A 26,934-nucleotide genomic window follows, 5' to 3' on the forward strand; every position below is an offset into this window, starting at 1 on the left:
TTCTAGGCCCGGGCTTCCCGGTGCCACGCCAGAGTAGGACCTTTGAAAGACCCCACTGCCCAGCTGGGAGCGGGAGGACGGCCCGTTTGGCTGGCAGGACAATCGGGTGTTTTAAATCTCGGGCCGGGTCCTGGGTGGAATCGCCACAACATGCACAACGATTGGAGGAAAGCTGAGTCCGTCACGTGACGCTCACCGGGTGCGACGCCAGTCACGTGGGCGCCGCGCGGGTCACTTGGTGCTAGTGTTTGTGCTTTGGGGGTGGCGGGCCTGCTGCGTCTCCTAGTGGCTATGGGGGGTGTCGATGGCGGGAAAGGGCAGGTCCGGAAGGCTTGGGAGGCTGGAGAATTGGGTGGGACTGTGAAGGGACTTCATTCCTTACTTATGGGGACTCACAGAGTATTTCTAGGTTGTCTTGTAAGTTAAGTTTGTAGTTATAAGAACAATACCACATTATTCATTCAGACCATGTGTCAGGTACTGCTCCTGGAGTGTGGACTACATCCTGTATAATAAAAGGCTAATATGCAAATTGACCAAACAGCTGAATGACCAGTCGCTATGATGCACACTGACCACCAGGGGGCAGACGCTTGAGCAGGAGCTGCCCTCTGGTGGTCAGTGTGCTCCCACAGGAGGAGTGCTGCTCAGCCAGAAGCTGGGCTCACAGGTGGCGAGCACAGCAGTGGTGGCAGCACTAAGGACCCCTTGGGGGATGTCTGTCTGCTGGCTTAGGCCTGCAGGGTTTAAGCCAGCAAGTGGACATCCCCCGAGGGGTCCTGGACTGTGAGAGGGTGCAGGGCTGGCTGAGGGGAACCCCTCAATACCTCCCCGTGCACGAATGCCATGCACTGGGCCTCTAGTCACTAAATAAAGAACCTTGCCCTCATAGAGCTTACATTCTTGGAGGTTGGGAGGAAAAAAGTGTGTATGTAACAAACAGTAAATATGTCATAAAGTAAATCATTCAATATATTAAAGACAGGTAAGTGTTTGGGGAAACCAAAAAGAAGGCACAAGGGAAAGGAGATGGGCAGGTAGGTTGCAGTTTTAAATAGGGTGGTCAGGGCAGGCCTGGCTGGAAGTACACCACTTGAGAAAAGATTTAGAGCAGGGGTGGGGAACCTCTTTTCTGCCAAGGACCATTTGGATTTTTATAACATTATTCAAGGGCGATACAAAATTATCAACTTTATTTGGCCAATATTCTGCCTACAGAAACACAGTTCAGACTGAAAGATGCACACAGGTTAAAAGTAAAGGGATGGAGCCCTGGCCAGTTTCCTCAGTGGTTAGAGTATCGTCCTGTAGATTGAAGGATTGCAGGCTCAATTCCTAGTCAAGGTCATGTACCTTAGTTGCAGTTTCCCCAGCCCCAGTAGGGGCACATGCCGGAGGTAGCCAATGGATGTATCTCTCTCACATCGATGTTTTTCTCTGTCTCTTTCCCCCTCCTCCCTCCCTTCCACTCTCTAGAAACCAATAGGAAAAGTATCCTTTTGGTGAGGATTAAAAAAAAAAAAAGTAAAGGGATGGAAAAAGATATTTCGTGCAAATGGAATTGGAAAAAAAAAAGCTGGGGTAGCAATGCTTATATCAGACAAAATATAGACATTAAAACAAAGGCTTTAACAGACAAAAAAGAACTTAGGAATTCCACTTCTGAGTACTTATCCAAAGAAACCCAAAACACTAATTGAAAAGACATGCTAGCCCTGGCTGGGTAGCTCTCTCTCTTTTGATTAGAGTGTTGTTCTGATCTGCCAAGGTTGGGGGTTCGATCTCTGGCCAGGGCACATACAAGAAGCAACCAATGGCCCTGACCAGTTTGGCTCAGTGGATAGAGAGTCGGCCTGCAGACTGAAAGGTCCCAGGTTCGATTCCGGTCAAGGGCATGTACCTTAGTTATGGGTACATCCCCAGTGGGAGGTGTGCAGGAAGCAGCTGATCGATGTTTCTGGCTCTCTGTCTCTCTCCCTTCCTCTCTGTAAAAAATCAATAAAATATATATATTTTAAAAAGCAACCAATGAATGCATAAATAAATGGAATAGCAAATGGATGTTTCTCATCAATAGGTAAATAAGCGAAAGTAAAGACATGCAGCTTTGTGTTCATTGCAGCATTGTTTACAATGGCCAAGAGAGGGAGGTGACCTAAGTGTCCATTGACAGACGAGTGGATAAAAGAAGAGGCGGTGCCAGCCTTGCCGGGTTGCTCAGTTGGTGAGCATTGTCCTGTACACCAAAAAGGTTGCGGGTTTGATTCCCAGTCAGGTCACATACCAGGTCTCCGGTTTGATTCCTGGTCAGGGCACACATGAGAGGCAGCCGATCGATGTCTGTCTCTCTCTCTCTCTCTCTCTCTCTCTCTCTCAAAATCAATAAAACATCTTTTAAAAAAATAATAAGAGAGCCCCAGTCAGAGAAAAGTGGCTCACAGAGCAAAAAGTCAGGGCCTACCCTTCACATTAGCTCCAGGATTTTGGCTTGAAGGGTGTTGTTAAGTGTTTGCGCAGGGAAATGGGCCTCTGTCAGGCTGAGAACTTACCTCAAGGTGTCGTCTGCCTTCCATTCTACATGTCGCCAGCACAGAGGCCCTCAGCCATTCCACCACTTTCAGAAGAAGCTTATGTGCTGAAGCAAAGGAGAAATGCCGATTGCTGTATCACAGAGACAATAATGGTGACACCTACAGATGAAGCCTGTGCAGGTCAGACACAATGTTCAGCACATGGTGAGTACCCCCAAATCAATAGGTCTTTACCACAAACAAGGTGGTTAAGTGTTTTCAATAAGCCAATCGTGCCTGATGTTGCAAAAATGACGCAAGAAGAAATAGAAACAGAATAGTCCTATGTGTATTAAAGAAATTTAATTCATAAATTAAAACCTACCCACAAAATGCCTGGCTGGCATGGCTCAGGGTTGAGTGTCGACCTATGAACCAGGAGGTCACGGTTCAATTTCTGGTCAGGGCACATGATTGATCCCCAGTAGGGGGCATGCAGGAGGCAGCTGATCCACAATTCTCTCTCATTATGGATGTTTCTATCTCTCCCTCTCCCTTCCTCTCTGAAGTAAATAAAAAAATATTTTTTTAAAAAACCTACCCACAAAGGAACTTCCAGATCCAGGTGGTTCACTAGTGAATTCTATCAAAGTTAAGGAAGAAATAATACCGATCATATGCTGGGGTCCAACCCCAGCAGGTCCAGGGGTCCCCAAAGGTGTGGACGGAGTCGGCGAAGAAGGAATGACACGGAGACAGCGTTCAGTTGATCAGCAGCAGCCAGGATCTCTAGCCAGGATCTCCAGCCAAGTTCTGGTCTGGATCTCCAGTGAAGTTCTTGTTAGGATCTCCAGCGAAGTTCTTGTTAGGATCTCCAGCGAAGTTCTGGTTAGGATCTCCAGCCAGGTTCTGTGTCCATGTTCTCTTGCTAGGTTCTCCAGCCAGGTTCTCCAGGTTCTCCAGCCAGGTTCAGTCACCAGGTTCTAGTCAGGTTCTCTTGCCATGTTCTATCCAGGTTCTGTAGCCAGGTTCTCTCGCTAGGTTCTGTCTCCAGGTTCTGTGGCCAGTTTCTGTCCAGGATCTTTTGCCATGTTCTCTCCAGCGAAGTTCTTCTGTCTCTAGATTCTGCGTCTAGGTTCTGCGTCTAGGTTCTGTGTGTTGTTGTCTTGTTACATGTGTTTTATACCAGTTGATTCCAATCCTATCAATCTCTATTTCAAAGGTTAGGGCGTTTCTTATCTCCATTCCAGGGAGTAAAGATTATGTAGCTTAAGCATGATTGTTGTAGTTAAAGTGATTAATTACCCGCCTGTCACTTAGTTAAGGGGTTTTATTCCCTCCCTAACTTCAGGGGAAAATCCCTACCTGGGGAAACAACCTTTCTCAGAAGTGACCTTGGTTAAAACACATAGTGCCAAGAAGGTGAGCAAACATATTAAGAACAGTATGCCATATATGCCAGGTCCCTTGAAACAGCAAGGATGGACCGGCTCCCGGCAATCATACATACATTTTCTTAGAAAACAGAAGAGGGGACACTTCCCAACTCGCTTTATAAGGCCAGCATTACCCTGACACCAAAATCAGAGCTATCACAAGGAAAGACTTCACAGATCAATATTCCATATGAACACAGATACAAAATTCTTTAATGAAAGATTATCAAGTAATTCCTCCTCTTCACTGCACTTATCTCTACCTGATATATTACACACTCATGTGTCTACTTATTACCTTTATCTTCCAAGTAGAATGTAAGTTCCCTGGGTGCAAGGACTTGTTTTGTTCATGACTGTCCTCTGCACAGCACCATCCAGCATCTAGAATAGTGCTTGCCCAATGTTAGATGCTCAATAAATACTTGTTGAGTGATGAAGTGAGAGAGGGACCGCCTGTTGATTTCAGGAGACACATTGCTGCCCTTGTGAACCCACCTACAGACAAAGATAATAGGACACATTTAAAAAATATCAAAATGAGGATTGCAGCCCTGCCCCACCCTCATACTATTCTAGTTTTAAATGCAGGTAGATGTATGCCATTAATTTGTTAATAAGGCTTTAACTTCTATTTTGTTAAAACACACATATTACTTACCCTTTTAACAACTTATAAGTATACAACTCAGTGGCATTCAGAATACTCCCAATGTTATGTAAGCATAACCACAACCCATCTCCAGAATCTTTTTCATCATCCCATAAACTCTACCCATTAAACACATTTCCATTCCCTGCTCCCTAACTCCTTGGTAATCTCTACCCTGCTTTTTGTCTCTATGAACTGGCCTGTTCTGGGTACCCCATCTAAGTGGAAACACATAATATTAGTCTTTTTGTTATGGCTTATGTCACTTGGCATAATGTTGACCTTAAACAGCCATTTATTTTACCAGCACAAATGGGTTTACTAGGGAAGTGCCAAGAATCGTAATTGAGGACAAGCAAGCTATAGCAAAAGCCATAGGCAAATTGACAGACAAAAGAGAGGAACATTGTTTTATGGAGAGAAAAAAGGAGGAAGTCAGGAGTTGTTTTGAACAAAAACCCATTGGAGAACGGCAAGAAGAGTTCAGGGAAATGAAGGTTTCTCGTTAGCTGAGTTGCAGGGCTGGTGGATTCCTTGTAGGAGATGCAATGTAAATCTTTTCTGTTGGGGCCTGTAATTGATCATTAATTCCTGTTGACAATTCTGTTGGGGTCTGTAATTGACAATTATTATAGTTAGCATCAGTGGTACTGAGTGAGAGCTCCCCCTATTGGCCTTCTGACTCCTTTTTAGTGACATTTCCCTTTATTTTCACAATGTCTTCAAGGTTCATCCACCATATAGCGAGTGTCAAAAACACATTCATTTTTTATGATTGAATAAAATTGCATTATATGAATAGACTACATTTTCTTTATTCACTCATCTGTTGATAGGCATTTGACTTGTTTCCACCTTTTGGGTATTGGGAATAATGCTACTATGAACATTGGTGTACACATCCATTTGAGTCCCTGTTTTCAATTCTTTTGGCTATATACCTAGAAATGGAATAGCTTGGTTATATGGTAGTGCTATGTTTAACTTTTTGAGGACTCACCAAACTGTTTTCCACATTTTACATTCTACCAGTAATGCACAAGGGTTCCAATTTCTCCACATCCTCACCAACACATTAATTTTTTTAAATTAAGGACTGAACTTTATTAATTATTCAGATTATATCAACTTTGGTTACTCCATGGCTACAGTTAATAATTACAAATTCTAGAAATTTGATTTAAATATGTAGTTGTCCTTTCTTTTCCCTTTTTTTGTTTTTTTGCCCCCCCCCCTTTTTTTTCTTACTGTTTCTGGCCCTGGCCAGATAGCTCAGTTTGTTAGAGCATCGTTCTGATACACCAAGGTTGTGGCTTTGATCCTCAGTCAAAGCACATACAAGAATCAACCAATGAATGCATGAATAAGTGGAACAACAAATCACTGTTTTTCTCTCTCTAAAAATCAATCAACACTAATAAAAGAGAAAAATGGTAATTGGCGTACGAGCTACCCTTTTCATTGGCTAATCAGGGCTATATGCAAATTAACTGCCAACTAAGATTGGCAGTTAACTGCCAACAAGTTGGCGGCTAATTTGCATATGTAGGCACAATGCAGGGAGGCGAAAGGGAAAGCAGGAAGAAGCCCCCTGCCACTGACAGTGATTGGAAACCCAGGGGGGAGCTAAGAGCTGGGGGGCAGGGCAAAGGCGGCCCTGGGGCCGCCTTTGCCCTGCCCCCCAGCCATGATCGGAGAATCAGGTGCCTTTTCCGCCCTGGCCAGTGATAGCAGGAAGTAGGGGTGGAGCCAGCGATGGGAGCTGGGCATGGTCGAAGCTGGCAGTCCCGGGAGCTAGGGGTCCCTTGCCTGGGCCTAAAGCGAAGCCCACGATCGCGGGGCCGCTGCAGCTGCGGGTCCCTGCTGCCCAGGCCGGACGCCTAGGCCAGAGGCGTCAGGCCTGGGCAAGGGGCCGATCCTGCAATTGGAGGGTGATGGGGGTCAACGCCTGAGGGCTCCCAGTATGTGAGAGGGGGCAGGCTGGGCTGAGGGACACTCCCCCCCCCACACACACCCAGTGCACGAATTTCGTGCACCGGGCCCCTAGTCAATAAATAAAAGAATGTACTGTTTCTAAGCAGTCTTTCTTATTTTAAGAATGAGATTCAATTTTATAGATTCAAAAAAGAATCTTAATCAAAATCTCATTAGTCTGGCCTGCGTGGCTTAGTGGTTGAGTGTTGACCTATGAACCAGGACATCATGGTTCGATTCCTGGCCAGGGCACATGTCTGGGTTGTGGGCTCAGTCCCCAGTAGGGGCCATGCAGGAGGCAACTGATCAATGATTCTCATCATTCATGTTTCTCTTTCTCCCTCCCCCTTCCTCTCTGAAATCAATAGGAAATATTTTTTTAAAAATCTCAGGATGCCGAAACCGGTTTGGCTCAGTGGATAGAGCGTCGGCCTGCGGACTGAAGGGTCCCGGGTTCGATTCCGGTCGGGGGCATGTACCTGGGTTGCGGGCATATCCCCAGTGGGAGATGTGCAGGAGGCAGCTGATCGATGTTTCTCTCTCATCGATGTTTCTAACTCTCTATCTCTCTCCCTTCCTCTCTGTAAAAAATCAATAAAATATATTTAAAAAAAAAAAATCTCAGGAGACTTTATTGGTAGAAATTGACAAGCTGATGCTAAAATATATAGAGAAATTCAAAGGACCCAGAATAGCCAATACAGTTTTGAAAAAGAATGAGATCAGAGGCCTCACAGTATAATATTAGCATAATAGAAACATATCAAAACATAGATCTATGGAACAGAATAGAATCCAGAAATAGATCACACATACATATTCAATTGTTTTGTGACAAAGTGAAGAGAATTCAGTGAAGAAATAATAGGCTTTTTAACAAATAAAGCTGGGATAGCCAGACATCCATTTGGGGAAAAATGAGCTTTGATTCTTCATAGCCTATACAAAAAGTAATTAAATATTCATTATAAATCTAAGTGTAAAACTAAAACTATTAAACTATAACAATAAAACTTCTAGAAGAAAATGCAGGATAAAAGTTTTTGTGACCTTAGGGTAAGCAAAGATTTCTTTGATAGAACATAAGCATGAGCCATAAAAGAAAAAAAAGTGTGAAATAGCCCTAGCCGGTTTGGCTCAGTAGATAGAGTGTCGGTGTGGCTCAGAGGATAGAGCGCTGGCCTGCGGACTGAAGAGTCCCGGGTTCAGTTCCGGTCAAGGGCATATGCTGCATATGCTCAGAGTTTGGGGCGTGCAAGAGACAGCCAATCAATGATCCTTTTTCATCACTGATGTTTCTGTCTCTCTCTCTCTCCTTCCTTCCTCTCGGAAATCAATAAAAAAAAAATATTTTTTTTAAAAGTGTGAAATAAATACAAATCTATTCTTAGAAAGACATCATTAGCTAAATGAAAAGGTGAACCACAAACTGAAAGAAACTATTTGCAATACAGGTGTTGCAAATTGGAGACTGGTATCCAGATGTATGAAGGACTGAAAAACTCAATAACAGAACAAAACAGCAAAAACTGGAAACTTCACAGTAGATGACATATGAAGCCAGACACAAAAGAGTACATACTGTATGATTCCATTTTTATGAAATTCTAGGTAAGACAAATTGAATTAATAGTATCAGAAAACAGATCACTGATTGCTTGGGGCCTGGGACGGTTGTGGGGACCGGCTGGGAAAGGGCACAGGGAGCATTTTGGGGCGGTGGAAATCTTCAGTATCTCGCTTTTGGTGATAGACACATGGACGTAAACATTGTTAAACTCATTGAACTGTACACTCAAAACATATGCATCTATTGTGTGTAAATATGCCTCAGTAACATGGATTTCTAAAAACAAGTGAAAATACTGCCCTGCCACTTACCTGCTGATTCCTTGAGTGTCTTCACTTCGCAGTTCTCTCGTCTGTAAAATGGGAAGAATAGTGTCTCACGAGGTTGTTTTGAGATTTAAATGAGACTCATTCACATGAAGGGTCCTGTTGTGAGCACCCCACAAAGGCTCAATACTGCGGTGGGGGAGGGGCACCTGATCCCTCCTGGCACCCAGGGAAAGTCCGCTTGGTCCCTTCAGTTGCATCTTGTGCCTCCCCCTCCTGCCGGCAGGGCCACTCCAGGCCTGCCAGCTCTTTTTAAAATGCCGCTTCAAGGCCTTGGCACTGGTTGCTTTCTTCCCCTCCCCAGCTCCCCTAACCACCCCCCTTTGGCAACCATCAGCTTCTTCTCTACATCTGTGGGTCTCTTTCTGTTTTATTTTGTTTATTCTTTTTTTTCTTTTAAATATATTTTATTGATTTTTTTACAGAGAGGAAGGGAGAGAGATAGAGAGTTAGAAACATCGATGAGAGAGAAACATCGATGAGCTGCCTCCTGCACATCTCCCACATGCCCTTGACCGGAATCGAACCTGGGACCTTTCAGTCCGCAGGCCGACACTCTATCCACTGAGCCAAACCGGTTTCGGCTTTTTTTACTTTTAAAAAAAATATTTTTATTGATTTCAGAGAGGAAGGGAGAGGGTGAGAGAGATAGAAATTTCAATGATGAGAGAGAATCACTGATTGGCTGCCTCCTGCACTCCCCCTGCTGGGGATTGAGCCTGCAACCCAGGCATGTGCCCTTGATCAGAACTGAACCTGGGACCCTTCAGTCTGCATGTGACACTCTATCCACTGAGCCAAACCAGCTAGAGCTGTTTTGTTTGTTTGTTTTTAGATTCCACTTATAAAGTGAAATCATATGGTACTTGTGTTTGTCTGACTTATCTCACTTAGCATAATACCCTCTAGATCTATCCATGTTGTTGCAAATGACAAGATTTCATTCTTTTTTATTGCCACATAATGTTCCATTATGAAGACACACCTTATCTTCTTTATCCATTCATCTATCAGTAGACACCTAGTGTTTGCTTCCATGTGTTGGCTATTATAAGTAGTGCTCCAGTGAACACAGGAATGCACATCTTTTCAAATTAGTGTTGTTGTTTTTCTACCAGCTCTTGATGCTAAATCACTCAACTCTTGGTGGCTAGGGGAGCTTCTTCTGTGCCCTGACTCCTCCCAAAGCCCGGGGACTCTGCGAAGCTCCTCACCCCAACTCCCAGGCTCCCACTCGGGCATTTGGATAGACCCTTGTCCTGGTTCCAGCCCAGAAACACGGCCCAGGCATCAGGGCGGTCAGCAGGCCTGCCTCCCTGCGTCCTCTTTTCATTTCTACACTTCAGCTGGGGTGGAGGCCAGTAGGGACTGAGACACAAGCTCTTCCTGGGAACACCCTAACCCAGTGGTCGGCAAACTGCAGCTCGCGAGCCACATGCGGCTCTTTGGCCCCTTGAGTGGGCTCTTCCTAAGCCTTAGGAGTACCCTAATTAAGTTAATAACAATGTACCTACCTATATAGTTTAGGTTTAAAAAATTTGGCTCTCAAAAGAAATTTCAGTTGTTGTACTGTTGATATTTGGCTCTGTTGACTAATGAGTTTGCCGACCACTGCCCTAACTTCTCCACTCCTCTCTGAAACTTCTGCTATTCCTCTCTTTTCCTCTCCTCATCTTTTCATTATTCCCCTTGGTGGAGAGTGGTAAGTTGATCAGTTCAGTATCCGAACATTTCATTCTTCCAATCTATTGTTTATGACAATGAAACCAGTGACTTCTTTTGTTCCACTGTGTCCTGAGTCAGTGACTAAAGAGGGAGTGTCTCAGGGTACAAGGAAGTGTGTGTGTGTGTTTGTGTGACCTGTGATACTATCTCAAAATGTTCTCCCGTTCCAAAGATCTGTCAGGTTGAGAGGTGCAGCGGAAGGGAGGGAGTCTAAGGAAGCATCACTGACTCCTGGTCTTGGGTCATGCCTGCACTGAAGATAGAGGAGGGACTGAGATATGTGCGTCTGGGGCACAGTGAGAATAAGCCAGCAAGCTTGGGGCTGGAGGAGGGCCGAGTGTGACTTTAGGCAGAAGTGCCCATAGGCCCTGGCTAGGGGAGGGCAGAAGCAGACGCAGGACTTAGTTGGTGGGAGTGGGGAGTGGGAATGGGGGCGTCTGGCCTTTGGGAGAGGGCGGGAGGCCAGTAGAATGGACGTCCCTTACTGCCTGCTTGTTTGGTCTATGACAGCCGGGAAACGGGATTTTCTTTTCCTTTTGGCAGGATTTGGACAGAGTGAAGCTCCAGGATTCCCAGGACCTGTGACCACTCTGAGCCCCAGGAACAAACCAGGGTATGTCTTGTGGGGTCATCACAGGCACCCCCATGGCCCTGCTCTTTGTGTGACTACCTCATCTGGGACCACATTTCCAAAGGGTGTCGAATCTGGAAATCTGGAATGATCCAGAGAGGCTAGAAGGGGACAGGGTGTGTGTGTGTGTGTGTGTGTGTGTGTGTGTGTGTGTGTGTCACTGTCGCCATGGAGCTTATGTCTCTCTCCTTTTAAAACATCAACTCCAGCCCTAGCCGGATTGGCTCAGTGGATAGAACATCAGCCTGCGGATTGAAGGGTCCAATTCTGGTCAAGGGCACATGCCCTGGGACTCAATCCCCAATAGGGGGTGTGCAGGAAGCATCCGATCAATGATTCTCTCTCATCATTGATGTTTCTATCTCTCTCTCCCTTTCCCTTCCTCTCTGAAATCAATTAAAATATATTTTAAAAATAAAATAAACATCAACCCCACCAGGGCTACGACTCTGTCTTGTTCACGGCTCTGTCCCAGGCACATGTGGGCACACAGCCAGTATCTGGTGAAGGAGAGATTCAGGAGCTGAGGGACTCCTTAGCGTGGGGAGCAGCCTTATGTGTTCTCTAAGGCCCACAGGGCAGAAGGCTGACCGTACAGGGAAGTCAAAGGGAGACAGATTTTGACCTTCCACCAGAAAGGACCTGGAGAAACCAGAGCTTCTGGGAGCAGCCTGTTGCCTAAGCTGACCAGGTTGGGGCAGAGATGGGTCTGGAGGGACACGGAGGAAGCTGGCTTGCTTCAAGGCAGACCTGAAGGCCGCTGAGGGCCCTTCCAGCCACTGCATCTAGGACTTGCCTCATGGTCACATTGTGATAGGTAACTGCACAAAATGTCCACTCTCAAGTCAGACGTAACCGGGTTCAAATCCTGACTCCTCCATTCAGCTGTGTGACCTTGGGCATGTTACTCAGTGTCTCTGAACCTGTTACCATGTGGAGATATCATGGCACAACACCTACCTCACAAGTTGGTTGGAAGCTTTAGATTCAAATGGTTACGCAGGTCCAGCCTTTAGCTCAGCATCTGGCACGCCGCCCGTCTCAAACCTCAGCTGTGATTACCGGGCTGGAGATGTGCCAGAGGGGGCCGCTTCCCAGGGCCCCGGGAACAGGCACAGGCACATGTGAAGTGGGGGAGAGATGGAACAAGCAGCACAGCTGGCCATTTACACAGGCTGAAGGATGGGTGTGTGAGGTTAATTATACCATTCTCTTTAACACTGAGTGTGTTTGGCCCTAGCCAGTGTGGCTCAGTGGATAGAGAGCCTGGACCAAAGGGTCCCGGGTTTGAGTCTGGTCAAGGGCATGTACCTTGGGCACAGTCCCCTCCCCTGCGCGGGCTCCTGCAGGAGGCAACCAGTTGATGTGCATCTCTGACATTGATGTTTCTCTCTGTCTTTCCCTCTCTCTTCCACTCTCCACCCCCCCACAAAGTATCATAATGAAACACTGTGTGTTTGAAAATGTTCATAATGAAAAAGTTAAAATCTTTCTCTAGAGGAAAACAACAGCTACAGGCAATTTTACTGGTGAGTTTTACAAACCCTTTAAGGAACAGCTCTAGCTGTTCGGTTCAGTGGATAGAGCATCGGTCCTCCTCGGACTGAAGGGTCCTGGGTTGGATTCTAGTCAAGGGCAAGTACCTCAGTTGTAGGCTCGATCCCTGGTCCTGGTGGTTGGGGTGCGTGTGGGAGGCAACCAGTCAATGTGTGCAATGTGTGTTTCACATGGATGTTTCTCTCCCCCTCCCTTCCTCTCTCTCTCTCTCTCTCTCTCTCTCTCTCTCTCTCTCTCTCAAATCAATGGAAAAATATCCTATCTTCGGGTGAGGATTTACAATAACAAAAATATCTTTTTGAAAAAATATATTTTATTGATTTTTTACAGAGAGGCAGGGAGAGGGATAGAGAGTTAGAAACATCGATGAGAGAGAAACATCCATCAGCTGCCTCCTGCACAGTCCCCTACTGGGGATGTGCCTGCAACCAAAGTACATGCCCTTGACCGGAATCAAACCTGGGACCCTTCAGTCCGCAGGCCGACGCTCTATCCACTGAGCCAAACCAGTTAGGGCCAAAAATATCTTTTAAGGAACAAATTCTTCCAAACTTATGTGGACTTTTCCAGAGAATAAAAAAGGGGGGTATTTTTCTTCAAATCATTCTATGAGGCTGATACAACTTTGATACCAAAATTAGACGAGGCCAGGAAAAATAAAGGGAAACTACAGCCAGTTCATTTACAAAGGGAGTTGCAGAATCCTCTCCTAACTATCAGTGAATCAAATTCAACAATATGATAACACCATGAGCAAGTGAAGTTTATCCCAAGAATATAGGATGGTTTACTATTAGGAAGTCTATGTCATACTCTACATTAACAGATAAAGGAGAAAAATCTCACGACCTTCTCTACAGATGCAGGAAAAGCGTTTGATAAAAATCAGCACCTATTTATCATAACCATTCTTAGTAAACGAAAAGTAGAAAGGAGCTTCCTTAACTTGATAATGGATATGTACCCAAAAGTATATATAACCTACGAACAAGAACTGCAAAATGTGTTCTGTTTCAGTAATCACATTATTGGTGGGAGAGCCGGTATTGTTATTCTGAGAGTGTTTTGTGGATAGTGTGAGGTAGATCCAATGAATAACTGATTGGTATCATTGATAATTTATATTCTTTGGTAAAGAGTACATAAAATTTACCATTTTAACCATTTTAAGTGTACAGTTCAGTGGCATTAAGTACATTCACACAGGTGAGCAACTATCACCACTAGTTCCAGAATCTTTTCATTATCCCCCAACATAAACTCGGTACCCATTACACACTAACTCCCCATTCTTGCTATCCTCGCCATTGGTAGCCATTATTCCACTTTCTGCCTCTATGAATTTGACTATGTACCTCATATAAGTAGAATATACAATGTTCGCCCATTTGTCCCTGGCTTACTGCACTTAGAATGTTTTCAAGGTTTGTCCTTGTGGTAGCATGTATCAGAATTTCATTCCTTTTAAAAAATATATATTTTTACTCATTTCAGAAAGGTAGGGAGAGGGAGAGGGAGAGATAGAAACATCAATGATGAGAGAGAATCATTGATTGGCTGCCTCCTGCATGCCCCTCACTGGGGATCGAGCCCACAATCCAGGCCTGTGCCCTTACCAGGAATCGAACCCTGACCTCCCGGTTCATAGGTTGATGCTCAACCACTGAGCCATGCCAGCTGGTTCATTCCTTTAAAAAAAAATTATATATATATATATATTTTTATTGATTTTCAGAGAGGAAGGGAGAGGGAGAGATAGAAACATCGATGATGAGAATAATTTTGTTTGTTTGTTTTTAATATATTTTATTGATTTTTTACAGAGAGGAAGGGAGAGAGATAGTTAGAAACATCGATGAGCGAGAAACATCGATCAGCTGCCTCCTGCACATCTCCCACTGGGAGATGTTCCCGCAACCCAGGTACATGCCCTTGACCGGAATCGAACCTGGGACCTTTCAGTCCGCAGGCCGACACTCTATCCACTGAGCCAAACCGGTTTCGGCTAATGATGAGAATTATTGATCAGCTGCCTCCTGCACACCCAACTGAGGATGGAGCCTGCAGCCCTATTACTTGACCAGGAATTGAACCATGACCTCCTAGGTCAAGGCTCAACTACAAATCACTCTGGCCAGGATGCTGAACATTTTTTCATGTGCTTATTTATTGCCCCTTTTATATCTTTTTTGGAGAAATGTCTACTCAAGTCCATTGCCGATTGTTTGAATTGGGTTATTTGGTTTTTGTTGTTAAGTTTCAGGAATTACTTATATATTCTGAATATTGATCCTTATCAGGTATGTGGTTGTAAACATTTTCTACCATTCTGTGGATTGCTTTCTTACTGTTTAAAGCTTCCTTGATGCACAAGTTTTAAATTTTGATAAAGTCAAATTTATTTTTTTAATCCTCATCTGAGGATATTTTTCCCATTGCTTTTCACAGAGAGTGGAAAGGAGGGAGGGAGGGGGAGATAGAGGAGAGAGAGAAACATTGATGGGAGAGAGACATATCAATTGGTTGCCTCCTGCAAGTGCATGTCAGGGGCCAGGGATGGGGATCAGGAATGGAACCTACAACCCAGGTGTGTGCTCTTGATGTAAATGGAGCCCAGGGCCCTTTGGTGTGATGGCCCAGACTCTAACCACTGAGCATGCTGGCCAAAGCCACAGGAACTCTCTCTCTTTAAACATTAATCCTCACTCGAGGGTATTTTTCCATTGATTTTTAGAGAGAGTGGAAGAGAGAGGGAAAGAAATATTGATGTGAGAGAAACACAATTGGTTGGCCTCCTGCAAGCACCCCTACCAGGGCGGGGGCTCAGGAGGAGCCTGCAGCTGAGGTACATGCCCTTGACCGGAATCGAACCTGGGACTCTTTGGTCCGCAGGCCGCCGCTTTATCCACTGAGCCGAACCAGCCAGGGCTCACAGGATGTCTCTTAATCACACTGCTTGTAACGGCAAAAAACTAGACACTGAAATGGCCATTCTCAGGATGAACAAGTAATCAGTGGCTTGTTTGCACAACGGCATCGTCAACAGCCATAAAAAGTGGATGAACTATGAAACTTAGTAATATGTTGAGTGAAAAAAACAAGTAACAAAGACCAAAAATAATATGAGACTCTCTTCATAAAAGTTCAAAACTAAACAAAATCAAACCGCCTATTGCGTAGGCATGTGTAGTGAGCACGGAACAGCGAACAGGGAGTTCTGGGCGGTGGCGCCCTGGACGGGGACAAGGAGACGGACGGTGGGTGGCCAGTCCCGGCGGTCTGACCAGCCCCTTGGGTTTGGCAGCGGGTACAGCGGAGTTCTATTTGTTGATTTAAACGATAAGTAGATATGACTTTTTAAAAAGAGGCCCATGCAGGGGTCGCTGATGATGGCGGCCGTTCACCAAAGGTGACGTGAGCCTGTTCTGATCCTCAGCGGCCTCCCCAGCAAAGTAAACTGGCGGGACCGGCGCCCGGGCAGCGAGGACCCAAGGATGGCGGGTGGTGACCGTTTTCACTTTTCTCTTCCTGTTTTTTCAGGGCCGGGGAAGCAGCTCAGAATTTCCAGTCTTTTCCAATTCCCACATGCTTCCCTAATTTAGAACGAATTCACAGAAAATAAAGTCTTTTTCCATCTGGGAAGACGCTAGAGATCCTCCCTCCGGGGTGAGGCCCCGGCCCGGCGTGGGGGCCCGCCGCCGCCCCTACCCCGACCCGGCCCCGGCCACCCCCACCCCGATCCGGCCCCGGCCCCGCGGACAATCAATCCGCGGAAGCGCTTCGGCCAACTGGTCCCTAACGGGAGGCCCCGGGGAGCGGCGGGGCGGCGGCACATTGTGGGTCAGGCGGCCCCTGGGGGTCCCGGCCCTCGGATGCCGGCGTCGGGCTGCAGGAACGAGGCCCGGAGATACCCCTCCTGGGCGCCTCCTGCTCACCCAGCGCCCGGGGCCCAAACCCGCGCTCGAAGGGCCGGGCCACGACCCCGGGGCCGGCCCGCCCTCGCGTGTAGCAGCTCCCGCGGCCCCCGTCCCAGCTCGGCCAGGGGGAGAGGCCCGCCCGCCCCGGCGGCGGCAACGGACAGACAGACAGACACCCTGCAGCGGTGGGTAACGTGCGGGGCCCCGCGCTCGGCTCTGCGGGCGGAGCAGGCCGGAGCCTCTCCCTGCGGGGCGGGCGGCCGCAGCCCAGCAGCCTGGCGGGGCTCCAGGCCCGGCCCGGTGACATCACCAGCTCCTCCGAGCGGCGGGAGGGGGCCCCGAAATCCCCTAAAAACATTGTGAGTAATCGGCCCGCCCTCCAGGCGGGGCCCAGACCGAGGAGCCGGCCGAACCCGGCCGCCCGCCAGCCGCCCGCGGACCAGAAGCCCCCGTCCCCGGCGCAGCGCACTCGCCCCGGCCCCGGCCCCGGCGGCGCGCAGCCTCTCGGTGCCGGGCGCGCCGGTGGCCCCCGCGCGGAGCGGCGGCGGCGGCGGACGCAGCGCGCAGGCGCGGCCAGTTCCCGGCAGTGACGCGGCGGCGGGCGCGCGCGGCGCATTTCCGCCTCTGGCGAATGGCTCCGCAGTAGCGCGCGCCGCGGGCCCAGCTGCGACCCCGGCCCCGCCCCCGGGATCCCGGGACCCCGGCCATGGACGGTGAGGGCGCGCCCGGTCCCCGGGGGGTGGCCGTGCGGAGGCGCGGGGACCGCGGCGGGAACCGGCGCGCCGCCTTCCGCCCCTTCCTGCGCGGAGGGGCCGTGGGGCGGGGCCGGGGCGGGGGGCTGACTCACCTTCCCTCCCAGCGGGACGGGACCTGGATCAGTAGGTGGCGGAGGGGGGCCTTTGACTCAGTTTCCCCCCAGGCTCCGGGGGCGGTTCTGAGTTCGTGTCCCTGTTCGGGGAGGAGGTGCCCGACTCAGTTTCCCCTTCGGATCCCGGTGGGAGGTGCCGCCCGCCGGTGTCTTTAGGAAAGTAGAAAGGCCCTGACTCAGTTTCCCCGAGTAGAGGGCGACCGCCATCCCCGTGTTCCCCGGGAGCAGGTGTCCTGGCTCCTCTCCCGCCCTGAGTTCCGCCCGGGCCCCCGGGAGCGGGCCCTGCCTCAGTTTCCCTGGGGGAGCTGGGAAGCGGCTTGTGCTGACCCTTTTCTCCCTCCCCTTTCAGACCTGTTCCCCCTCATCTTCCCCTCCGGTAAGTGGACCTCCCTCCCTCCCTCCCTAGAGCTGCCAGGGGTGGGGGCGGCGGGGCGCCGCCTGATGGGCTGTGTGTCCGCAGAGCCCGCCCAGGCCCCGGGCCCCTACGTGGAGATCATCGAGCAGCCCAAGCAGCGGGGCATGCGCTTCCGCTACAAGTGCGAGGGCCGCTCGGCGGGCAGTATCCCGGGCGAGAGGAGCACCGATACCACCAAGACCCACCCCACCATTAAGGTCAGCGGGGCCCGCGGCCTGGCTCGGTGGGGAAGGTTTGCCTCCGGCCCTGCAGTCTGCGCCTGGGACTTGGGTCCGGAATTCCTGAGCCTCCAGCGTGCGCTCTGTGCTTTGGACAGATCATTGGCTACACGGGGCCGGGGACGGTTCGCATCTCTCTGGTCACCAAGGACCCCCCGCACCGGCCTCACCCCCACGAGCTGGTCGGGAAAGACTGCCGGGATGGCTTCTATGAGGCCGAGCTCTGCCCGGACCGCTGCATCCACAGGTGAGCTCCCCAGGCCCGCGGGGCCTCAGGGTGCGGTGGGAGGACAAGGGGAGGGCGTGTCACGTTACAGAGTCACTTCTTTCTGGACACGGGGCAGAATTCCTTACTGCTGCTGCGTCCCCAGCTCTGCCGGCAGATGTCTCCTCTCGAGCAGATCTTCATTGCAGCGCAGTGGGAAGCCCTGTCAGATGGGGCTGGGGCCCTAATTACCTCTGACCCCAACCCCTGTGGCTGGAACATCTTTCTCAGGAGAAAGGAAACCTCAGAACCAAGTCTCCCCTGGAGCTTACAAACCAGTTGACAGAGACAGGCTGTAAAGAAAAATGTAAATAATAAGCAAAATACTGTCCGAGAGTAATAATCTCATGGTGAAGATGAAACAGGAACAAGTCGGGAGAATAGCCTGGGGTGGGGAGGCGAGGGAGCTGGCCTCATTGCTTTGAACTGGGAGGCTCAAGAAGGCCTCTTCCAGGGAAGATGAATGTGAGCTGGGGCAGGGAGGCACCGAGAGGACATTCCGCGCAGAATGGACATGCAGAGGCCTTGAAGGGGGACTGGGTTTAGCATGTTTGGGGAACAGAAAAGAAGCCGCTGGGACTGAGGGTAGGGAGCTGGCAGGGGCTGTGGCTAGGGCCAGACCACAGGCAGAGGGTCTTGTCAGCCAGAGTGAGGAGTGGGCTTCATTGCAGCGCAGTGGGAAGCCATTCCAGAGGGCTGAGCCTGGAGTGGTCTGGTGAGGGGATAGGGGAGGAAGGGACAGACTGGGTGAGGCAGGAGGCCCAGGCGTTGCTGGAGACAGTGCGCCTGATGCCTGGGGAACTCAGCTTCCAGAACCTGGGGATCCAATGTGTGAAGAAGCGGGACCTGGAGCAGGCCATCAGTCAGCGCATCCAGACCAACAACAACCCCTTCCAAGGTGAGGGCTGAGGGCTGAAGGCCTGGGCCTGTCTGGAGCACCCCCACCCTCTGTCACCCTTCCGCGGCCACTCCCTGCATCTCCCTCATTGGCCAAGACTCACAGTACAGATGGAATCTTGCTGGCCATTCGATACACTCCCATTTTACCACTGGGGAAACAGACCCAGAGAGGGGACGTGACACCCAGGGTCACACAGGTCAGTGATGGGTCTAGAGCCTTCTCTTCCTCTTCTAGGACACCTACTGTTTCACATACCCTCAAACAGCCCTTCCTAGCCCCCAGCTCCCTGCCCCCAGCCCCTGCCCCGGCTCTCCTGACCACCCGTTTTCCTGGCAGTTCCCATGGAAGAGCAGCGCGGAGACTACGACTTGAATGCTGTGCGGCTCTGCTTCCAGGTGACAGTGCGGGACCCATCAGGCAGGCCCCTCCGCCTGTCACCTGTCCTCTCTCATCCCATCTTTGACAACCGTGAGTGGCCAGGGAGTGCAGGAAGGGAGAGGAATGGGCCTGTGAGGAGGAGGAATTGGTGGTTATGGCCTGCGAGGGCACTTTGGCTTAGTTCGGTCATCTGGCCTTTTCATCATCTCTGTGTCCTGTTCTGCTGCCCGGGAGACAGGGCAGAGAAGACTTAGCTGCTCTGTGGAGTAGCGCCCAGGCCGGCAGGGAGTTAGATGAAAGGATGGCGTGCCCAGAACTGCAGTCATGATTCCAGGAAATGACTCCCAGAAGCAAGACAATGTTAGAAAGTAATAATTCAATGATGAAAGCTGACAGGAAGTTCACAGATCAATTGGGCTGACATTGATTAACTGCAGTCTTTAATTAAATAACCAAAAGGATGAATGAAAATAAAGGGCTCTTGCCCTGGCCGGTGTCTCTCAGTGGTTGGGCATTGTCCCATGCACCAAAAGGTTACCAGTTTGATGGCTGGTCAGGGCACATGCCTGGGTTGCTGGCTTGATCCCCGGTGGGGGGAGTGCAGGAGACATGTTATGTTCTCACATTGATGTTTCTCTCGCTCCCTCTCCCTTCCTCTCTAAAAATCAATAGAAGGATTCTAAAAAAAATAAAAGGGCTCTAGGCCCTTAGGACAGGAAACTAGAATGAACAGGGGGTCAGGAGAGAAGGGTTCATTGCCAAAGTGGATGTAATAAACTGGGCCTTGAAGTCAGGTGGAGAAAGGAGGTGTGGCCAGACTGGTTCCCACTGGACTGTAAGCTCCATGAGGGCAGAAATGCTTAGGTTTGAGTCGTTGCATTCATGCCTAGAAGAGTGCTGTACACATAGTAGGGGCTGGTAAATAGTTGCTGACTTGGTTGGGGTGAGGAGCCAATGGGAATGGTTGAACCTTTGGCCGCAAAGGAGTGGTCAGCAAGCTCTGGATAATCTGACTTTGGGGTGGACCAGGATGTTGCCTCTCCTTCAGGCCAGGCCTGGAGACCTCTGGTGGTTCAGGGCTTTCTTCCTTGTTCCCACCCTCCAGGCGCCCCCAACACAGCAGAGCTCAAGATCTGCCGAGTGAACCGGAACTCCGGGAGCTGCCTCGGGGGGGACGAGATCTTCCTGCTGTGTGACAAGGTGCAGAAAGGTACGTCCAGGAGGCAGTCAGGACTGGAGGGGGGTGAGGGCAAGGCTGAGCGAGGTGGAGAGTCGGGACTGGCTCTAAACGCTCGCCCACCTCCTCGGGGAAGCCTGAGTATCTCGGGGAACAAGCATCGGCGATGGGGTGGGCAGCGGGCTGTGGTGAGGCGAGCACACCAGCCACACTGCCGCTCCATCTCCTGCAGAGGACATCGAAGTGTATTTCACGGGACCAGGCTGGGAGGCCCGAGGCTCCTTTTCACAAGCCGATGTACACCGACAAGTGGCCATTGTGTTCCGGACACCTCCCTATGCAGACCCCAGCCTGCAGGCCCCCGTGCGCGTCTCCATGCAGCTGCGGCGGCCTTCAGATCGGGAGCTCAGCGAGCCCATGGAATTCCAGTACTTGCCAGACACAGGTACACAGCTGGGGAGGGTGACTCAGCCGAGGAGAGCAAGGCCAGGGCTGGACTTGTGGGGCTGTAGTTGAATCTAAAGCTAGAGCTGGGTGGGGTTCACACAGTAATCGCATTCTCTCTTGCCTTGCTGAATAATAACAATATTCAAGACTGTTGAGCTCTTATGACACTCTTGCCTCTATTCCAAGCATATCAGCGCATTACCTGGTTTTATTCTCTCATGAACTTTTTGAGGCAGGAGATAACATCTAATTTGCCTGAGGCCACACAGATAGTGAACCAGAGTCAGCAAGGGAACCCAGGCTTCTGGCTCCAGGGTCCTTTTGCCATGCTGTCTCTTGTCACTGTCACACAGCCATGGTTTCATCAAGGCCTTTGTGCATCTCACCACAGTAGGAACAGCCAGAATGATCCTCTATCCAGTGCCCCTCATCTAGCCTGTTTTCTGCCCTAGGAGCTTGGAAAGCAACCCCCAAACCAGCCATCAATTCATTCCACAAATAATTATTGAGTGCCCACTTGATGCCAGGGCCTGTGCCAGGTATTGTGAACACAAAGATGACTAAGACGTGGTCCCTGAGGTTCAGTCACATGAGGAAGACATGCAAAACAGAGTGACTTGTGAAACGGGGAGGTATGTGCTGGAGGCAGCAACATGGAGGAGGTGGCATTGAAATTGGAGAAAGATAGAGCACACTCCCCAGGCAGGTGGACCAGTGCCTGGAAGGGCAGGGAGCACGCACAGCGTGTTTGGGGCAGTTTTGTGGTGGGAGGTGACACTGGGCAGTGAGCAGGCCCAGGCAGGAGAGCCTTGAATGTTAGGCTTAAGACATTCATCTAGGGTTTTGTCCTGAAGGCAGTGGGCAGCCACCGAAGGTTTATAAGCAGAGAAGTGATGTGAGCAGATCTGGAAGCTCACCCTGGCAACAGTGAGTAGAGGATCTGAGAGGGAGAGACTGGAGGATGGGAGGCCATGCTGGAAGGTGTCACAGAGTCCAGGAGGAGAAGACTCTGCCTGAGCCTTGCAGAGGGAATGGCAGAGACGCTACCATACGCTGCTGTCCTCCTCTGTTACCCAGCAGCCCCACAACCCTTTCTGAGTTTCACACACACCAAGCTCGTCCCGTCTCAGGACCTGTGTTCTCGCTATTGCCTCTGAAGTGCTTGGCCCCAGATCTTCATGTGATGGTCTTGCACCAGCCTTTCCTGGCCATCTCTAAGCTAGACTCCCTGACATCACCTTGGTACTGTTAACGTCACCGGTGTCTTCCTTAGTGCTTTTATCACTTGTACAGGTTGTCTCCCTGCCCCTCTGTCACTAGGATGTCACTCTTGGGAGCAGGAACCTTGTCTGGTTACTCAGGGCTATATCCTCAGTGGCTAGGATGGAGCCTGGCACATAGTAGGTGGTTGGTAATCGTATGTCAAGTTAGTGAGTGGTGTGAGTGAGAGGAAGATGTTGAGGATGATGCCAAGATTTCTAGATTTGGTGACAGGGCAGACAGGTGGGAGGGAACACGGGAGGAGAAAGAACCAGGTTTCTGAGGAGAGATGATGAGGCTGGCTCTGGACTGATGGTGTTGAGTACCTTGGAGTTACCCAATTGCTGCTGTAGTTAGGAAGACAGTTCTGAAAGCTCTAGACTGAACTCTCAAGCCATCAGAGAAGAACAGAGCCTCTGCCAGGCCTCAGCTGTCCCAGCGCACAAAGAGATCACCGCCAGGCCTGGATCGAGGTGGAGAGGACCTAGGATGTGAGCAGTGCAAGTAAGAGGATAAGCTGAGATGGGGCTCATGAGGACCCCTGCTCTCCCAGACCAGGGCCCTTTACTTGGAGGCACTCATGTGCCCTTCAGAGGGGACAGATTCAGACAGCGGCGTCTCAGAAAGCTGTGGGATTCTTAGAATCGTTGAGTGTCATGCAGCTCTTCTCACTGACTAGGAAGGTTTGGAGAAAGGGTTGCAGGGAAGCTTGGCTCATCACCTTCCTCCTGAGGGCCCTTTGAGAGCTTGGGGGTCTAGCTGAAAAGAACAAGACTCATTTCTCCCCGTCACTTTCCCAGATGATCGTCACCGGATTGAGGAGAAGCGCAAAAGGACATATGAGACCTTCAAGAGCATCATGAAGAGGAGTCCTTTCAATGGTGAGGTGGGGAGTGGGGAGAGTTAGAAGGCATGGGTGAGGAGTGAGACCCCGGGGGCCAAGAACTGACCCAGACTTGCTCCACAGGACCCACCGACCCCCGGCCTCCTCCCCGGCGCATTGCCGTGCCTTCCCGCAGCTCAACTTCCGTCCCTAAGCCAGGTAACGATTTCCTATTGTCCCACTGGAATTATAGGCTCAAGTCTGTTCAGCCTGTGGCTCACACATCCGCCGGGAGAGAACAGAGCAGTCAGTCTCATCCGCAGGTGTCTGACGACTGCTGTGTGTTGGGCTCATGTTTCTCAGGGCGTGCAGCCTAATTATCTCTGCCAGAGCCACCTGGGAGTGGTAATGATGCAGATTCCCGGGCCCATTGCACATCTGGAATCAAGCTTTGGAAGTGTGGTCAGGAACCAGCTACTTCCTGGGGACACTAACGCACAGTGAGGTCTGCGAACCACTGTGCCAGTTAGAAACGCCGTATTGGATACCTAGGGATCCAGAGTTAAAAAGCACACCGGCTCTGCCTTCAGCTCTCAGTTGAATTGGGGAAACAAAGAAACACGTCTAAAGTAGCAAAATGTACGTGCTGGTGTGTGGCTCAGAAAAGAGTGATGTAGTGCCCTGCTGCAGACTGCACTGGCTGGATACTCCTTGGGCCCATGCCCTCCTGGGACTTGGCTTTTCAGCTCTGAGATGACATTTTACCAGCCGACCTCTGAAAGCATCCCTTCCTCTAAAAGGCTGGGAGAGCTTTCTGGGCTGGAGTGAATAGAGCTCCACGGAGGTGGGGCTGGACCTGGACCCCCAGCCTGGTCAGACTGGGTAAAGGGTGCTGGCAGGGACTCCACAGGGAGGGGTTGGTCCTGTGCATACTGATGGGCTGGGTTATAGAGGACGGGGTGGGTCTCAGGCTTTCTCTGACCCTTGTCTCTCTGTCTCTCTTCCAGCTCCCCAGCCCTATCCCTTTACGCCACCCCTCAGCACCATCAACTTTGAGGAGTTTTCCCCCATGGTCTTTTCTTCTGGGCAGATCCCAAACCAGCCCTCAGCCTTGGCACCAGCCCTTGTCTCAGCCATGACACCAGCTCTGGTTCAGGGCCCAGCCCCAGCCCCTGTCCCTGTCATAGCCTCAGCCTCCAGCCTTGCTCAGGCTGTGGCCCCGCCTGCCCCCAAGCCCACCCAGGCAGGGGAAGGAACACTGACGGAGGCCCTGCTACATCTGCAATTTGATGCTGATGAAGACCTGGGGGCCCTGCTGGGCAATAATACTGACCCAGCCGTGTTCACGGACCTGGCTTCCGTCGACAACTCTGAGTTTCAGCAGATGCTGAACCAGGGTGTCTCTATGGCTCCCCACACAGCGGAGCCCATGTTGATGGAGTACCCTGAGGCTATAACACGCCTGGTGACAGGGTCCCAGAATCCCCCTGACCCAGCTCCTGCTCCCCTGGGGGCCGCTGGCCTCGCCAACGGCCTCCTCTCAGGGGATGAAGACTTTTCCTCCATCGCAGACATGGACTTCTCAGCCCTACTGAGTCAAATCAGCTCCTAAGTGGGTGACCCCTGCCTTGCCCAGAGCACTGGGTTGCAGGAGATTGAAGCCCTCCCAAAGCAAGCACTTCTGGATTCTGGGGGGAGGGGTGCTCCAACTGCCCCCAACTTCTTTGGGTGATGATGTCTTTGTGGTGGTGGGGGGTTGCATTTTATTCTTTCATTGGCCATATCTCTCATTTCGGAGGTGCTTAAGCAGAAGCATTAACTTCTCTGGAAATGGAGTTGGGAGGACTCAGACCCTTCCCTTGTCCTATGTTCAGCTCCTCTGTAGGGAATTCTGGAGGCTCCACCCCACCCTCCAGCTTCTAGTACCTCCCAGAGAGGGACAGGCTGGAGCTATGGCCTTGGAGGCCACAACGCCTTATTGTCAAGTGTCTTCCTCAAACCATGGGTTCATTTACACTTGAGCCAAAATGATGCCCCTGTGACCAGCTCTTCGGTGGTGCTGGCATTTCCCTTGTGCCTAACACCAGCATTTGAGAGGCTGGACTTCCTGCCCTGCCAAGGTCTCCGCCGGCTCTGGCTTTGCTCAGCTGTGGCTGAGGAGACTGGTGGGACAGCTCTGGCCCTCTCCTCTCCATATCCAGGGAGGTTAGGTCTGAGACTTTTCTGTTCCCCTTTTTCAAGTGCCTTAATAGAAGGGCGAGTTGTTTGGAGAGTGGGGGGAGGGCAGGCTGGCAGCTCTCCAGTCAACAGGCTCAATTTTTACTGAAGAATCAAAGCAGTTGGACTCTTGCTCATACTCTGAACTAATAAATTTGTTGCCAAGGCTAACAGATTTGCCTTCTTTAATCGCACTCCTTGCTGGTCACGTCAGACGGGCCTTGGTGATACAGACTTGGATGAATATTTAGTCATTGGGGAGCTCGCAGTCTGAGGACGCCCTTGGAAACCCTAGTCGCTGTCCAGTGGATGCAAGTAGACCGCTAAGGGGTGGGGTTCTCAGGGTAGTGAGAGCCTGCGGCGCCTATTGGCTGTGGAGCTTCAGCTCGTAGATGAACAGGGAGGTGGGTGTCAGAGGGGCCAGCCAGCGTTTGTAGGTGAGCAGGGAAGAACGGGGTGGACAGGTTCACTGGGGCCAGGCTGTGAAAGATCAAGAATGCTGACTGAGGTTTGGACTTCATCTTTTGGGTGGGCAAGGGAGAGAGTGTATCTGTGGGGGAAGTAAGTGCCAGGTAAGGTCTGTGGTTTGATATCCTGTTCTGCTAGGACCAGGGACCTAAGAAATCTCAACTCGGCAGCCCCACAGGCCTAAAAGCCAGGCCACGACCCGAAGGGCTGGAACAGAGGCATTTCCGGTTTGGCCTGACGCATGCGCAGTAGAGCAGGATCCCGGTGCACTAGGCCCGGCCTTAATGAGTGCGCATGCGCACATGTAGTATTGTGTGCCCGGAAACCAGGTAACGCGCTCGGGGAAAACCCCTGCCCTGTAGCAGATGACGTCTGTGTTCCGGGTTTTGCACTGTTGCAGGCGGGTGAAGGCAGGGGGACTTGCTGCAACAGCTAGCGAGGCCCGTGGGAACACGGTAGACTGGGTGCAGGGGCGGCGGAATGTTGTGAAACCGGAAAACGTCTGTAGCGTGGACCTCGCTGCAGCCTCTTGGTCAGGGGGCGGGGCCAGCGGCGGGGCCTGAACCAGGGTGAGCTCCTCGGGGTCGGCACCAGCGGCACTTCCGTGCGAGGGGCGGAGCCTGACCGTCGTGGCCGGGTCAAGACCAGGCCAACCTGCCGGGCAGCCCTCGGGGAGGCGGGGCTTGAGGGAGCCATGTCCTGGGCCGCCGGGGGAGGGGCCTTGTCTGGTGAGAAGCCTAACCCTAACCCTAACCCTGACCGCGGAAGCGGATGGCGGGGCAGGAGCTGCCCGAAACGTGGCCAACCTGGGGCATAGAGGGGCACTCCTGCCACGCCTCGCTTCGCTCTTGGCATTCCCAGCGTCCGGCAGTGTCCTCCCGTGACCCCGGAAACCCTCTAACGGCCCTTCCCACACTTCCTGAGTGACCTCATCCTGCTCAGGGAGCACCGGCCCCAAATTCTTATCTCCAGCCTAGACCTCTCTCTCCTGCATGCCAGTCCACTGGACATCTCACACCGGCGTCCCTCTCCAAAGAGCCATTTCAAATGACCAGAGCCCTCCCCAGCCTACTCTCCCCATCTCAGCTCTGCCCCTGTCCTCCTCCAGGGGCTACCACTGTGGACGCTGCATTTTCTCCCCAAGCCAGGTCCTGGCAGGTCTGCCTCCTCCCCATCTCCACCCCTAGCACGCCTCGGTA

The 26,934-nt window shown here is 51.0% G+C and overlaps 1 protein-coding gene and 1 long non-coding RNA gene across 5 annotated transcripts; both read left to right on the forward strand.

Moving 5' to 3' along the window:
- Positions 1 to 46: 46 nt before the first annotated feature.
- On the forward strand, positions 47 to 11,264 carry LOC132241409 (uncharacterized). Of its 2 annotated transcripts, XR_009454493.1 has the most exons (4): positions 47 to 238; positions 2,589 to 2,735; positions 8,027 to 8,183; positions 10,737 to 11,264. It is a non-coding gene; the product is annotated as an uncharacterized LOC132241409 (long non-coding RNA). The 2 variants fall into 2 exon arrangements; XR_009454492.1 differs by lacking the exon at positions 8,027 to 8,183.
- Positions 11,265 to 16,754: 5,490 nt separating this feature from the next.
- RELA (RELA proto-oncogene, NF-kB subunit) lies at positions 16,755 to 25,438 on the forward strand. 3 transcript variants are annotated; one of them, XM_059710075.1, is made up of 11 exons: positions 16,755 to 17,011; positions 17,516 to 17,542; positions 17,627 to 17,778; positions 17,898 to 18,046; positions 18,871 to 18,962; positions 19,302 to 19,433; positions 20,449 to 20,553; positions 20,753 to 20,965; positions 23,028 to 23,108; positions 23,195 to 23,269; positions 24,058 to 25,438. In XM_059710075.1, exons 1-11 carry the CDS (start codon positions 17,005 to 17,007, stop codon positions 24,660 to 24,662), a joined length of 1,638 nt encoding a protein of 545 aa, XP_059566058.1. In that variant the 5' UTR covers positions 16,755 to 17,004; the 3' UTR covers positions 24,663 to 25,438. The 3 variants fall into 3 exon arrangements, with proteins under 3 accessions (XP_059566058.1, XP_059566059.1, XP_059566060.1); XM_059710076.1 differs by lacking the exon at positions 17,516 to 17,542; XM_059710077.1 differs by lacking the exons at positions 16,755 to 17,011; positions 17,516 to 17,542; positions 18,871 to 18,962 and having other exon boundaries at positions 17,644 to 17,778.
- The last annotated feature ends 1,496 nt before the right edge of the window (positions 25,439 to 26,934 follow it).

The sequence above is a fragment of the Myotis daubentonii genome, chromosome 9 (assembly GCF_963259705.1).
Source record: "Myotis daubentonii chromosome 9, mMyoDau2.1, whole genome shotgun sequence".
NCBI lineage: Eukaryota > Metazoa > Chordata > Mammalia > Chiroptera > Vespertilionidae > Myotis > Myotis daubentonii.

Coding starts and splice junctions, on each gene's coding strand:
- RELA (XM_059710075.1), top strand. Junction 17,779..17,897: donor AGACCCACCCCACCATTAAG/GTCAGCGGGGCC, acceptor TGCTTTGGACAG/ATCATTGGCTACACGGGGCC. Junction 20,554..20,752: donor GTGTGACAAGGTGCAGAAAG/GTACGTCCAGGA, acceptor CATCTCCTGCAG/AGGACATCGAAGTGTATTTC.